Source organism: Trachurus japonicus, chromosome 3, assembly GCF_045865225.1.
Source record: "Trachurus japonicus isolate A0001 chromosome 3, Traja_1.0".
Classification (NCBI taxonomy): domain Eukaryota; kingdom Metazoa; phylum Chordata; class Actinopteri; order Carangiformes; family Carangidae; genus Trachurus; species Trachurus japonicus.
Window position 1 is genome coordinate 27,102,507 of NC_140909.1, and position 15,600 is coordinate 27,118,106.

Sequence of the window (15,600 nt, forward strand, 5' to 3'; positions counted from 1 at the left end):
CATTGTATTAAAAAGTTAAATTTTTTTTTACATCAGGGCTGCGAATGTGCGACTCCGCTTCCTTTTACTAGTTTTGCTCCTGCTGTCAGCACCTCTCCAATGCTGGTGTGCGCTCCCTCCCTGCATCTTCAGGACACTGAGATACTGGCATGGATTCAATTCAATATTACGGACATCAAAGCTTCCTAATGCAATGGAAATAAGAAATGACAGTTGGAAGCTGATAAGGGTTGATTTCCATGGTAATGTCCAGGTCTGGTACAGGGCGGCATTGTGATTTGCTGTCTGGTTGTTTTGCTGTACCAATGCACTCTCAGGGATGTACTTTTATTTTTTTTATGACTTTTATAATGATGAGTGAACAATGTTTGTGTCACTCGTCCCTCCATCTGTTACACAAGGCACAAACTTCCCTTTAGATTCAAGGATGAACGTTCATGTTTTTGATGGTCAAAGGTAGAAGGTCACTGTGACCTTCACAGAACATGGTATTGATCTCTTGGACGTGACGTCTCAGGACTGCCATGGGAAACACTCGGTCAGACTTAAAGATGAACTGATTAGATTTTCAGGGTTTATTTTTTCACTTGTTTTACATGCTCACTTGTGCTTCTGTTTTTATTGTTTTCATTAATATTTTGTTTGCATATGTTTGTTTTTGTTATTTAACCCTTGTGAAGGGCTATAGCAATAAACTTTGCTATTATGCTGCAAGTAAAATTTACATTCACCGAATCAGGGCAAAAATATGGAAGCCCTAAATGGACATTACTTCATACATGTTATGTCCTCTGTTTTTCTGAAATAATGGGATCATTTTCTAAAGATCTTGAGAGGAGGAACTGCCTAGGATAATGACACAATTAATTTAAGATGCGCCTGAGATTTCGGTCACACAGTGTGTTTCAGTATACTGACCGTCGTCACGTTGTTCAACAACGTCACGTTGTTCAACAACAGATCTCCAATGAATTATTACATTTTCCTTGGTTTTCTGAAGATCTCGAGTAACAGGATGATTCTGACCTGTTATCTTGGAAAAATAGGTGTGAAAGTATGTGAGCATGTGTATGCACGAGTAAGAGGGGAGGGATACCAGGCCTATCTTCTGATGTAAAGTACAGAATGGTGTTTTTACAACACGGAGAACGATCCACGGTGGATTGAACCCACATTGAAACATTGTTGGGGAATATTTCACTCTGGAGTTGGATGCCTGCACTGAACTAAATCTACTGTGACTCTACCAGTCTGACTGAGGAGGAATGACTGGCTCTTCAGAGACATGTTGCAACCTCCGATGTGCATCTTACTGTAGAAGGACTCATCCTGCAGCAGGACTGTGACCTGAACTCACAGGGAGACCCAATGTTCATGCCTATAGACTCCACAATGGAACAAAATGTTTTGTTTTGCTGTTATTTGCATTACTTGGATTTCCCACCTGAAATGGAGACCACAGGTGACTAAAATCGATGAGCAGGGTGAGCTGGAAGTAAAAATAAACTCTCAAAATGAAAGTGAAATGTCTGCCTGTGCGTTCAGACGAGACTCATTGTTCATGATGTACAGTGATATTATTTTAGTTTAATGTTTTCCACTTTTGTTTACTTCACAATAATTGATTTATTTTTTGCAGCACCTCTAAAATAGCACTATCGCAAATTCCAATACTTTATTCGGCCACTAGATGGGGCCGGTGGTGCAGCATATCAGATGTAAACATTCTCGTCCTGTTTACATAGCGTGCCGTTCAGGAGCTAAGCGCCGGGCCGACTTGTCTCATACAGTAACAAAAAGGAATTCTGCATTTGCTCCACAGGCACTACACCGTTGCTATATTTTGTGTAGTTATGGCTCCCCTGGACCTATTTATTGCATATTTCATTTTTAAAAAAAATAGCTATTACTGCTGCATTTGCGATAGTGCTACTTTAAAGACGGGGTTTACAAAGTGCTTTGTCTTACAAGCAGAAACAAACAAGAACAACAGGGGCGGGTCCAGAGGTGGGGGCAAACGGGGTAACAACAGTGATCTGGGGGTGGCGCCCAAAAGTAACAAAAATTAAAGCTGCCCCTGATCACTCTCTTACACACTGTTCACAGTCCTCATCTTGCTTTTATTGGCATATGCCTCGGCTGTCAGTGTCAACATTAAGATAATTAATCAATAATCAACTCTGTTGAAAAAAAGCAGAAAAAGCAACAAAATACATTCTCACAATGAACAGCAATATATTAGGCTATACTCTTACCCAGTAGATAAATCTCAGCTCTGTACAATCTTACACCATTTTCTTAGAACAACAGGATGTTTGCTGTACAGATTTGATTAGGAGCCTTACTGTACGTTCACACCAAAAGCTTCCAAAGGGTCAAAGTCGCCCGAGGATGCGCTCAGACAAGACAGCTTCCAAAGCGCCAAAATATTTTTAGACGTTTTGGTCGCTCTTCACGTGACTGATGTCAAAGTTCGATCGCGCTGGTCATTTAAAGGACTTCCCTGAGAGCAGCATAGTACTGCTTGCTGTTGTTCAACTTCAGTTTAAAGCATGCCTAGCTGGCCTATAGGAGGTTTTGTGTAGTCATTTGAATATGTAGTGTATTGTTATGTTGTTACTGTTACTTTCAGGTAAAGGTAACCAGATTGGGGAGAACAATACTTCTGGGTTGGAGCCATGTTATGGTAATGTGAGCTAAGAGTTGCACGTAAACTTGGTCGCTCTGTCAAGTTTTTAATATAACACCAAACATGGTGTCAAAAGAAAAACTTGGAAAGACACGGCAAGAATGGCACACTTGAAACCACTGCCAAGCTTGACCCTAAGGGAATCTTGTGGAAAATTGGAAGACTCATGCTTGTCAAAGCACTCGATGTGTGCCGTGCCAGTGAACTCACGTCCACCCAAATGAAAGTCTTGCATTAAGAAGTTGATGTGCAGAAAATTAGCACAGAAAGAGCAAACAAAAACTGTGGCAGCATGAAGGAAAGCACTATGACCAGTGAAAAGAAAGTTAACTGTGACAGGTGTGGCTATAGGCATGACCTAAGAAAATGCCCAGCTTATGGACAAGGCAAGGCAAGGCAATTTTATTTGTATAGCCCGTTTTTACAAACAGTTTGTCTCAAAGGGCTTTACATGGCATCGTAACAACATCCTCTGTCCTTAGACCCTCACATCCACTGAGGAAAAACTCCATGGAAAACCCCTTTAACAGGGAAAAATCTGAGAAACCTCAGGGTGAGCAACAGAGGAGGGATCCCTCACCCAGGACGGACAGACGTGCAATAGATGTTGTTACATACAAGACAAACATGCAAGAAATAAATAAATATAAAATAAATAAATAAAATGTGAAAAGAAAAATCATTTTGCAAAAACGTGCTGTGCAAGCAGCCAGAAGAAATCACAAAAGATGCATACTGTTCAATGGAATGTACTGACAATGATGAGGACATGTTCATTGGGACTGTCGAGATAAAACGTATTGGAGCTTTTGAAAAAGCAAAAGTGACAATGACAGATAGTCTGAAAAGTTGATAATAAATGAAAAGAAAGTTACATTTTAGATTGACACCAGAGCTGACTGTAATGTGATTTCAGCTAAGACATTTCAGGCTCTAGAACTTGACAACAAGCTTCATGCATCTTGCTGCAATAGTGGCATACTCAGGCCACAAGATGGAGCCACTGGGCAAAACATCGCTCACATGCCAGTACAAAGGTCAAAAACACCAGATTGACTTTGAAATAATAGAGAAAGTTGCTCCAGCAATACTTGAGAAGAGAGACAAGTACACAAAGTTAAAAATGGTGAAGAGACTCTTATTCCAAATCTCTGCACCACTACGGAGATTGCTGCAGGGGGAAACAGAATGGCACTGGGAGGAGTCGCAGCAGCAAAGCTTTGAATTGTTAAAAAAGCTAATCACATTAGTGCAGGATAAGCGGTATAGAAAATGAATGAATGAATGAAGCTAATCACAAGAGCTCCCACTCTGAAATATTATGATGTCAAAAAAGCTTTGACGGTGTCTGTATATGCCAGCTCGGAGGGCATCGCAGCTGTGATACTGAAAGATGAACGACCTGTGGCATACAGATCTACAGTAGAGCACTCACAGACTGTCAACGGAGCAGGTATGCACAGATAGAAAGAAAAAGAGTTGCTAGCCATTGTATACAGATGTGAAGAATTCCACCAGTATGGCAGAGATATCCAGGTTGAAAATGATCACAAACCACTGGAAAACATCTGGTCAAATGTAAAGAAAGGGCCAGAGATGTCTTATATTGGCAGGGCATGTCCACATAAATTGAACGAGTGGTAGCACAGTCAGTGTGATGTCTGCAATGAGAATAGGAACAGTAATCAAAAGGAGCCTTTGATCTCACATCCCTACCAACTAGACCTTGGGAGAGGGTCGGCACTGATCTGTTTCACAACAATGGTTCAGAGTTTCTCCTGTGTGTCGACTACTTCTCCAAGTACCCCGAGATTGTGAGCCTGAGCGACGCTACCAGTAAGGGTGTAATAACTGCCATGAAGTCCATTTTCTCTAGACATGGGATCCCTGACATTGTTATCTCAGACAATGGTCCTCAATATGCTAGCGAGGAATTCAGGAGCTTCGCAGAGAGTTGGGAGTTCGGTCATCTTACATCAAGCCCTGGTCACGCACAGTCCAATGAGGTCTATTATCTGTTGCCATCTTACAGACAAATGTTTGCAATTTGTTATGGTTAGGCTACTTATAGAATGTGATTATTTTGGTAATTGTGTTATAAGATTTTTGTGCCAATTCACCTCAGTTGTTCGATTTATGCAATAAAAACATTTTGGTTAAGGTTTGTTAGAGATAAAAGAAACATCTGACGTCACTGAGGACTGTTTTTAAGCAGCAAAACAGGATCTTTCACTAAGAACCATGAAACAGTTTCCTGTAAATGCACAACATTAATTTGGGTTGAATGTGTTGGATAGGGTTGCCACCTTTGAGTTTTGAAAATAAGGGACACTCGACCAAATGTCGACCGGAGGGTGGGGTGGGGGGGGGGGGGGGGGACACGGGTCAAAACGCCACACTTTTCATATAGGCCGCTATGTATTTTGTACATGTTCAATTTCTTATATTAACACATATTTTAAACTGGAATGGGGGCAGGTACAGTGCACCTTATTGAGGTTATCACTTGACGTAGCTAAGGCCGACGGGCTAGCCTACTTGTTTGATCCAAAACATAAAGTTGCAATATCCCACTTAAATATAATAGTCATACATATTAATGCCTATTTTTTGACTAATCTGACGATTAATTTTTGGTTGACGATTAGTCATTTACAAAAAAAACACCTCTGAACACTTCTCTTATTTAAATTCTTCAGATACTCTTTCTGGTGTAGCTACATTCCTCTAAATCAGTGGTTCCCAACCTTTTTTCCTCAAAGCCCCCCCCCCCTTGCTTTTGTCAAAGACAAGCCTTTTTATTCTATTTTGTGCCATCCTTATTTTGTCTTTATGTCAATTTTCCTTTGTTGTGTCATAATTGTTATCACGTCCCTATAAGCAGGTAGGTTGTATGTAGGTTTTTGTTCCTATTGATTTTGATGATTTTGATTATCCAATTGGATGTGTTATTGGAATTTTAAAATATCAATATGCACAAATCTAATTTTGATAACCTCACAACGTCAGAACAGACAAAGCTCTGTGGACCCCCTGACATCTCTGACGTCCCCCTGAGGGGGGCCCGGACCCAAGGTTGGGAACCAATGCTCTAAATAATCTTTTTTTTTGGAGGGGAAAAACTATGCCACATCAGTTTGCTTTAACCTGGAAAATAGACAGATGAGTGCACACTGAAATATTAGCACAGTGATTTTGAATAGGCACATTTATTTAGTATAGTCATGGAGCAGAGCAGTGTTTCCTCTAGGATTTTTTTTTTAAGCCGGGGGTGCAGGACATCACCCTCACGATCTGCTGCTGTGCTGCGTCCGGGTGCAGAGAGCAGCGGAGTGGATTAAAAAAAAACAACAACAATAAAAGACAACACGAGGACGTGTTTACATCTATGGATAGCCTACATAAAGCAAGGAGACTGTGGCGGGTGGTCCGATTGTCCGACGAGGGAGAGGGGCGCGGGGGGTCCGCGTTCGGACCGTATGAGTTCGCTTTTACCGCGCACTGATGTCATGCATGCGCCCTTTGCTCTGTGTGTGTGTGTGTGTGTGTGTGTGTGTGTGTGTGTGTGTGTGTGTGTGAGAGAGAGAGAGAGAGAGAGAGAGAGCGTCAATAACGGTGAAAGAGCGATGGATAGAAAGTGTCCTACAGAGAGATCTCTGCTTTGTTGTAGTTGACAAATGCTGGATCTTTACAGAACACGTGCGAAGTGATGCTGCATTCATGACAACTCGGAAATACGGGACAAAGCCCGTCCCGTATTGATTCAAAACGGGACGCACTATTTTATTTCAAAATACGGAACGATTCCGTATTTTAAGGGACGGGTGGCAATGTTGGAACAAAAGACAGTTCAAACTAATTTTCTGCATATTGTAGGCCTATTTTCTAAACTTATAATATTGTCTGTGCTTTTGCTAGTGAGAGATTTTTAAATTATTTAACCTGTTTTTTAGAGTATGAAATGGTTCCCACTGATCTGAGCCTTTAATATGTAGGCCTAGCTAATTATTGTAGCTGTTATTTCTGTTCTTTTTTTCTTCTCATATAAAGCTCTTTGAACTGCATTTACGAGATGGTATTTAAAGCAGAAGTAAGTGGTCCGGTCGTTTTCGCTAATGCTGCGTTCCAGGCAGGCTTTTGAAATCGTAAATTACAGCTTCAAGTCACAACTTACGACTTTGTAGCGTTCCAGGCAACCCACTCGTGTTTTTCTGACCTGTTTTACCGGTGAAAGTCACTATAACGGCCACTCGTAACTTCCGACCGGTGAACTCGTACCAGATCGAACTGGTACGACTTCACGGTCGGAAAAATACGAGTTTCCTTGAACGCACCATAACAGTCCTCGTCCCTACGTCGCCACATTCACGGCGTCCCTTGGGAGAAGGGTCTGTCTGCGGCCTGCAAGAGGGAGGCGTTCGGTTTCGCGTAGTGGCGTGTCGCGTAGTGACGTCACTACGCGACACGCCCCTCCACACGGGGAAAGTCACGTTGAACCACGCGAGATGTAAAATGAGACCGCCAAAACGGATAACAAAACAGGAAGTAAACCAGTTCCGCCGTAAAACTTGACTAGTCTGAATGGCCGAACATATGCAGACTGTAAGTGTCAGTGTAATTTAATTAATTCATCGATTAATGTATATAATAATTGTGTTTAGCGATGGACTAAGGAAGTAAGGCTGAAAACCTTTATTGTTCTTTTTTGACAGTGAGTTAAATGTGATGGCCGAAGCCCTGGTGGGGCACATGTCCAAGGAGGGAGCAAAGAAGCTCCAAATTTACAAGGAGAAACTGGAAGAAGCCTCTCCTCTGAGGCATTTCTGAGCAGGCTATAAAAATAAATAAAAAAAATGAGCCTTGAATGTTTTGGTTTGGTTTTTTTTAAATAGATCTCTTCTTCACTACAAATACGTTTGACAGACCAAATATAGTTGAGATGAATTGCTACTTGTCACAAAACGACCATGACAAAGAAAGTTATGGTCGATGATCAGTGCTTGTGAGTGCATGAGTACAGTAGTGTGTGTGTGTTGTAGGGTGAAATAAAGGAAATCAGAATACCAAACAAAGCCCAAGAGGTGTTGCAGGTAGGAGAGAGGGCGAGGGGCCAGCAACTCAAGCTCCAGGAGAATGCTGCTGATGATCCCTGCTGATATCAAGAGAGAAAGCAAGGGAGCAACACTGCTCAGTAACCTACAGAATGGAGAGATTCACAAATGAATTCCCCATTAAGGAATAATAAAAGTTATTGTCATCACATTATTTTAATTTTGTTATGTAGGCCATACTTTTATTTATATATATATATTTATTTATTATCTACACATTACGCTCTTACTCCCACATAAGCACTGACATTATTATTTACTACTTTTATTTATTTATATAAATAAATATAAGCTAGGCCACTACTTATATATATATATATATATTATAATTACATATATTATATATCAACACATTAGCTCTTACTCCCACATAAGCACTGACATTTAGCTCATGAATTCCTGTCTGTTAATTATCTTGTGTTTTCTCTTGTGACAAAGTCAGAAAATTTTACATCTAAATTTTAATATAAATGAAATCCTGCCTTAATTGTTTGTACCCAATAAAAAATGTAATAATAACATTTGTAAGCTTTTGAATACATTCATTATAGGGCAAAGAACGCGTAGGCAAAGTCGTTAACTTTTGCATGCAACATGCAACTGTAGTGGGCTCATATCCCTTTAAGAACCGTGTGTAGGGCGTTCCCTGTAGTGGCGGGGGGCGTGTCGCGTAGTGACGTCATTACGCGACACGCCTCCTACAGTGCCTACTACTCGACACGCCTCCCTCTTGCAGGCCGCAGACGGATACACTTGTCCCTTGGCTGCACCACACACACAGCCCTGCATGCCGTTCTCTCTCCTCATTGGATAAAAACTGTAGGATACGATAAATGTTTTCTCCTCGGCTCAGAGCAGAGCAGAGTGACTGACGGACCCGTGTTTCCGTCCAAACACTCTATGTAAGTGATTGCTGTCGGAAGATATAACTATTTAAGACTTATATTAACACAAATATATCACTTACTTCTGCTTTAATACAGTTTATTATTATTATTATTATTATTATTATTATTAGTAGTAGTAGTAGCTAGTAGTAGTAGTAGTAGTAGTAGTAGTAGTAAAATCATGACAGGAGAACACAAGTGCTTCTTCTCTGTGTTCCCCGCTGTCGCCTCCTCGTGGCGGAGTTGTCGTATTACCACAAAGACCGGGGCGTTCACTGACGTGTGGAGTGTGTCCAGTAATTTACGACGGTCCCGGGCTCTTTACGGCAACCGGTTGTCATAACACCAAACAACATGGCAGCGTCGGAGCAGCACACCCCAGGTCCCGAGGAGGTTTTGATGGGACACCGGGAGGGTTCGGCGGCGGGGACAGACAGCGGGACCCCGGGGGCTGCTGCCCGGGACAAACCCGTGTCTGATCGTGCTGGGGATGGCGGGGTCCGGGAAGACCACCTTTGTTCAGGTCAGTCAGCGTGTGTGGGTGGGATAGGGGCTTTAGGTGGGGTTAAAAACTGACAGGTCTTCTTCTTGGTCATCAACTGACAACAGAAAACGGCGGGTTTAAGGTTTAAACCCTAACCCGCTCCTGTGGTCGTCAGGGCTACGCGTGTCGTTATTCTTTCTGTGGCATTGCTCTGTTTTGTGTTGAGTTGTGTGTTTTGTGCAGAGGCTGACGGCTCACCTTCACACTCTCAAAACTCCTCCATATGTCATCAACCTCGACCCTGCCGTCCACGAAGTGCCCTTCCCTGCAAACATTGGTGAGGACCAGGAGAAGCCTTTCTCCTACACACACAGAATATACTACAAGGAGGTGATGAAGCAGTACGGCCTCGGACCCAACGGTGGCATCGTCACGTCTCTCAATCTGTTTGCCACGCGTTTCGATCAGGTAACTCGAACACCGTAGTCGAATTAAACTCGAAAACATGCAAATCTTAACACTGAAATTTTGCCTGAGTAATCATGACTACACAGCAGAGCAGACCTGCTAATAGCTAATTCTGCATGGGGATGGTCTGACAGCTCTCTGACCCATGCATATAGGTATTTTTGTACAGTTGCCTTGAGGGATCGACTCACTGCAGCTTCAGAAAACACATAAACTTGTTTCAAACACAAAACAACTTTATCGATTGCAAAAGCTGTCACAAAAACAGTTTGTCTCTACCATCTCATCTTTGATAAATGACTTTATCATTTATTTATTTATTTAAAAGAGACAATACACATTAATGAACATCAGTATGGGTGTACAGATGTAAATGTGTCAGAGTTAGCAGCCTGCTAATTTGCACCAGCAGTCCCTTGGCAGGTAATAAACAAACAGACAGAGAAATACACAAAGAGTTATACAGTGATTCACATATAAACATTCATACATATACATAAAGTGCATGTCAGCATGAGTTCTATAAAGTGCCGGGTGTAAAGCGCCAGTTTTTAAAGTGCAAGTGCAAGTTTAAATAGATAAAGTGCATGTCTAAATGGATGGATCCAGATGTGATGGCCCTCTCCTGCCGCTTGGGGTGGACCAAGACATTGCAGACTTAGCAGCAGGTGTATATGTCCCATTCACACACATACTTAAAAGGACAATGTGCAGTATAGAAAAAATAAGACAAGTGCAGTGCATGCATACATACGTATATGTAGGCGTGCACTGCACAACAATAACAAAAATCATGACAGCCGAAAGTACAGAGCAAGGCGGACGGACGCAGAGCACGGCACGTGTGTTGCACTCTGCGAAAGTGGTCGCTCGCACAAACAAGAAAATGAGATTGTAAAACACGCGTGTGTGTTTGTGTGTTCTCCAGGTGATGCAGTTCATAGAGAAGAAGCAGCAGAATCATCGGTAAGTATCAGTATCACCTGTGTGTGTCCTTGTACAACTGAGTGTGTTGTGGAAGTTACTGTGTTTCTTGATTCTGTGTTGTGTCTGATGCGCTCTGACCTCTCCAGGTACGTGTTGATCGACACCCCAGGTCAGACTGAGGTCTTCACCTGGTCGAAATCTGTTTGTGTTCAATTACTGATACTTACGGAAGCCCTAAAGGGCCAAGTCCGTATAAATTTTTTTATTATCGTTTTCTCGTGATAACGACTTATTATTTCGTTATCTCGAGATAACAAAGTCTGTTTTCTCGTGATAACGAATTAATTTATTTCGTTATCTCGAGATAACAAAGACCGTTTTCTCGTGATAATGAAATAATCATAGAATGTGTGGTTGACATGGTTGCCTAGCAACATGTTTCCCCGGTGCAATCGCTTCTGCTTACGGGGAAGTAGCAGCTGGTTAGCCGCTGTATGTTCGTAGCAGGGGGCTACTACGTATTAACTGACTCGCCGCTCTGTGTGTGTGTCGCGGTGATAATTTAACCGTGAAAAGTAGGCTACAACGCACACAACATAACGTTACAGCCGCAGTGTTGTGAGTGAATCATCTCGGGACAACCAGACTTCATGAATCCGCTTCACAGACCCCGGTGCCCGGCCGCCACTAGAGCGGCGGCGGCCAAGCACCGGGGTCTGTGAAGCGGATTCATGAAGCCTGGTTGTCCAGACCAGCAATCGCTCTGGTCCCGACATGATTCACTCACAACACTGCGGCTGTAACGTTATGTTGTGTGTGTTGTAGCCTACTTTTCACGGTTAAATTATCACCGCGACACACACACAGAGCGGCGAGTCAGTTAATACGTAGTAGCCCCCTGCTACGAACATACAGCGGCTAACCAGCTGCTACTTCCCCGTAAGCAGAAGCGATTGCACCGGGGAAACATGTTGCTAGGCAACCATGTCAACCACACATTCTATGATTATTTCATTATCACGAGAAAACGGTCTTTGTTATCTCGAGATAACGAAATAAATTAATTCGTTATCACGAGAAAACAGACTTTGTTATCTCGAGATAACGAAATAATAAGTCGTTATCACGAGAAAACGATAATAAAAAAATTTATACGGACTTGGCCCTTTATGGCTTCCGTAGATACTGTTACAGTTAGTTTATTTATGTGTGTGTTTGTTTCAGGCGTCATCCTTCCCCTGTGTGGTGATCTACGTGACGGACACTTCCCGCAGTGTCAACCCCGTCACGTTCATGTCCAACATGCTCTGTGCGTGCAGGTACGTGTGGCCACAGTGCTCATCACGTTTATGTCTGAAATCGATGAACAAAGTGACGTCATGAAAAACATCTGTATATTTCAGAATCAAGACCCAAAGAAATTCTGTTAGATTCAGTGTGTCAGACACACATAGGCTGTTGGAGCAATATATTTGTCTGTTTGTTTGTTTTTTCCATTATTTATTCATCCACCCCTGCCTGTAAAGCCGGGTTTCCACTGATTCAACATTTTTTTTTTTTCATACTCGTTCATACTCGTCATCGCTGCACTGTCCCTGAAAGAGAGGCGGTGATTTTGTGCACGCAGCCTAATGAGTGAGATCAGGAAAGGGATGGAGAATGACCAGTTATTTAATGCCAATTCGGGTGTTTTAACTCTTTTCGCAACCACTTAGCTCACCCCTAGCTGTTATTGTTATTGTTAGCATTGGTAGCACCTGAAAGCAACACACTGTGATAGTTTGTGCGTGAGAGAAACAATATAATATGTATGGCAACATAACAGCATTTCTACAGGTACAAGCTGCACAATACTGTCGCTACGACTAGTTTAATGACACAAAAACAAATGAAGTGGCTGATAAATAGTGTTAAGTGCAGTTTTTCCTCACTGTTGATGCACAGTGTAGGAACAGATTGAGAGCTCTGGAATTTCCCAGTAGGAATTCCAACTCCAGCGGTTATTTCTGACGATGTAGCGGTGCGGGAACTTGGAAAATCCAATTTCTAATGAAACGTACCATAAGTTTATTTGAAGGAAAAACAGCCATGACAAAGACAAGTTCCCTCTGATGTGTAGTAACTGTAGGTCCTTTCTCTCCTGCAGTATTCTCTATTCATCGTCGTCATGAACAAGGTAAGGTCAATTCCTGTCTGACTTCTGTTCTGATGTTCAGTCACAATGTCCTGTTGTTTATGTTGTTGTTGTTTTTTTAGACTGACATCATTGACCACAGCTTTGCAGTGGAGTGGATGCAGGACTTTGAGGTTTTCCAGGATGCTCTGAACCAGGAAACGTCGTATGTGAGCAACCTGACCCGCTCCATGAGTCTGGTCCTGGACGAGTTCTACACCAGCCTGAGGGTAAGAGGAGCAGCCCAAAAATAACTTTATTTATGTAGCACTGACTCAAGAGATACAAACACCGCACAGTAGAAGTAGATGACGCACACAGTGACACAAAGTAAAGTGTAAATGGACGAGGAGCTGCTGTGTGATGTGTTGAAGTGGACACGCTGCCTTGCTGGTATAACACAGTCAGCTCATAATCGGGGCAGATTGTAACCATGGTAACCTGGCCTGCTGACCTGCTCTGGGATCAGGATGCCACCATGGGCTCAAGTGAAATGTATTAAGAGGAATCCTGACTCAGTTGTCTGTGTGTGTGCAGGTGGTGGGCGTGTCTGCAGTCACAGGAAGTGGATTGGATGAGCTGTTTGTTCAGGTTGAGGATGCTGCCAAGGAGTATGAGATGTAAGTGGGTTTTAAAATCAGTTATTTTTTAAATGTTCTTAATAGGGCTGGGTAAAAAAAATCGATTTAATTTAGATTTTGCAATATCGATTCACAGGGCATGAGATCGATTTTTTTCCCACCAAGTAGTCTTGTGTGTGATGAAGCATCGCCACTGTTATGTCAGGTTGATGTTCAAGCGCACAAATGCGCATTGCACTGCATTCATTACTACCTGCAGTCAGAGGGATGAAGCAGCAGTATTGTACATATACACCTGTTATCATAATAAATATATCTCCTATGTGTTCTGACTTTTCTCCTCCACTTTCTGACCGTCGGATCATAACACATGACGACCCATGACAGGCGAAGTGACCCAGCTGGACTCGTCATATTCACCATCACCTTAATTACCGTCGGCTCCATTTCACCACATTTCCTCTCTTTTCCAACTTTCACTTTGTAATTCTTATCTTTAGCTTCAGCTGCTGCAGACTTGACTTGATACAGTTTTTAAGTTTACTGTTAGTTTTGTTGTTGAAAAGAGACACTTTAACACACCTTTATGTGTAAATTTGGGGACTCTACGACGAGCAGAACTGAAATAGATGACGATCAAAAACTCCTGACAGCTCACGATCTGGAAGTTTTCATCATAACTCGGCTTCTGCAAACCGAGTTCTGCATGTGGATGCAGCACAGCTGCTCCGCTCTCACCCGCGAGGCTCCAGCAGCTCGGAGCCCAAACAGGAAGCTGTCAGCCGACACTCCTGCCCGGTCTTCATCTCGAGCAACACCGTGTCCTCCCGCGGTAAAATGCGATGGTCCCTCGGCCAAAGCAGGCCGACACCACCGACCCGTACCACAGAAGGACCGCGACCACCGGTGGGGCCAGTGTTCCGGACCTGCTGTGGCCGAGAGACCATCACACTCCGCGGCGAGAGGCTGTGACACGGCACGGTGCGTCTGTGTCCTTTTCTAGAAAAAAAGCAGGGATTTTGGTGAAACACAGCCATGTTTAGCTTGAGTTTTCTCAGGAACGGAGGCACGTAGAAACAAATGGTTTGTGGCCATTTGAAGCATAAAGTTTCACCTTTCAAATGGGCCACAGTATGTGTTGGTGGCAATAATATATAATACACTGTGGCTCTACAAAAATCGTCAGAAATGGTCTAAATTGCCGGTACACTTGACTAAAACTTTGGAAAGGAGCAGTTTTACACCCTCTTTGATAAATGAGGCCCCAGGAAGGGTTGTGTTATCAGAAAGCCCATCAGATACAGAGACTTGAAAAAAAAAAGGAAAAAGAATAACAAAAGAGACTCCTTTGTTTGTTCATGTAAAATGGAAATGACAATGTTTAGATTTATTGACAAGTTTTGTGGTACTGTCATTACAAAGAAAAAAAAAGAATGATTTGGAAAGAAAATGTTTTGATTTAGAAAGTTTGAAACAATGTACTTTGTTTGGAGATTTATAAGAATGAAGAATAAGAATGAAGCTTTTATGTTAGAGATAGCTTTTGTTCTAAACAAGGGAGGAAAATGTAGTATAGTTAGTACTGTGAGATATCTCGAGAGAGCCAGAACGAGAGTAGAGAACAAGAACGGAGAACGGAAGGTAAACCAAGATGTCGGCTGACAGAAATGTGTTAATAAAGTAAACATAAAACAGAACTAAAGGACTGCTTATTTTAAACAACACAACATCTACTGAAGTAATTTAACCAACTCTGCTCATTGAGGTGTGTGTGCATGTGTGATTGCGCAATTAAAACCCTCCAGTCCACCCACTAGACTGCCTAATTTTGACTGCAGCCTCGCACTTCGCCAGGAGAGGTCACTAAATGAAGCTTCGAGTAATGAACCCATTTTTTTTTTAAACAATTGGCTCAAGTGGTTCAATGCTTCATTTGCCCATCACTACATTCCAAGTATGTCTCCAGACCTAAAACCCTATTGAGCATCTGTGGGGCATCCTCAAATGGAAGGTGGAGGAGCGCAAGGTGTCTGACCTCCACCAGCTCTGTGATGTCATCATGGAGAAGTGGAAGAGGTTTCCAGTGGCAACCTGTGAAGCTATCGAGTGAACTCCAAGTCCAAGACAGTTAAGGCAGTGCTGGAAAAAAAATGGTAGCCAGTGCCACACAAAAAATTGACACTTTGGGCACTATTTGGACAATTTCACTTAGGGGTGTACTCACTATTTTGAGGGGACAGCAAATTGACACTGTTATACAAGCTGTACACTGACTACTTT

At 42.5% G+C, this 15,600-nt stretch overlaps 2 protein-coding genes across 2 annotated transcripts in view; one reads left to right on the plus strand and one right to left on the minus strand.

Annotated features, from left to right (window-relative positions):
• Positions 1-9,162: 9,162 nt before the first annotated feature.
• LOC146990078 (GPN-loop GTPase 1-like) lies at positions 9,163-13,363 on the plus strand. The gene is made up of 9 exons (XM_085768744.1): positions 9,163-9,210; positions 9,415-9,639; positions 10,568-10,605; positions 10,713-10,812; positions 11,791-11,889; positions 12,410-12,421; positions 12,713-12,742; positions 12,823-12,969; positions 13,277-13,363. Exons 1-9 carry the CDS (start codon positions 9,178-9,180, stop codon positions 13,361-13,363), a joined length of 771 nt encoding a protein of 256 aa, XP_085624870.1. The 5' UTR covers positions 9,163-9,177.
• Positions 13,260-15,600, minus strand: part of neo1a (neogenin 1a) — a 228,867-nt gene continuing 226,526 nt past the window's right edge. The window contains exon 30 of the mRNA XM_085768598.1: positions 13,260-13,276. The gene's annotated coding sequence lies outside the window, so the exon portion shown is untranslated. The remainder of the gene's footprint in view (positions 13,277-15,600) is intronic.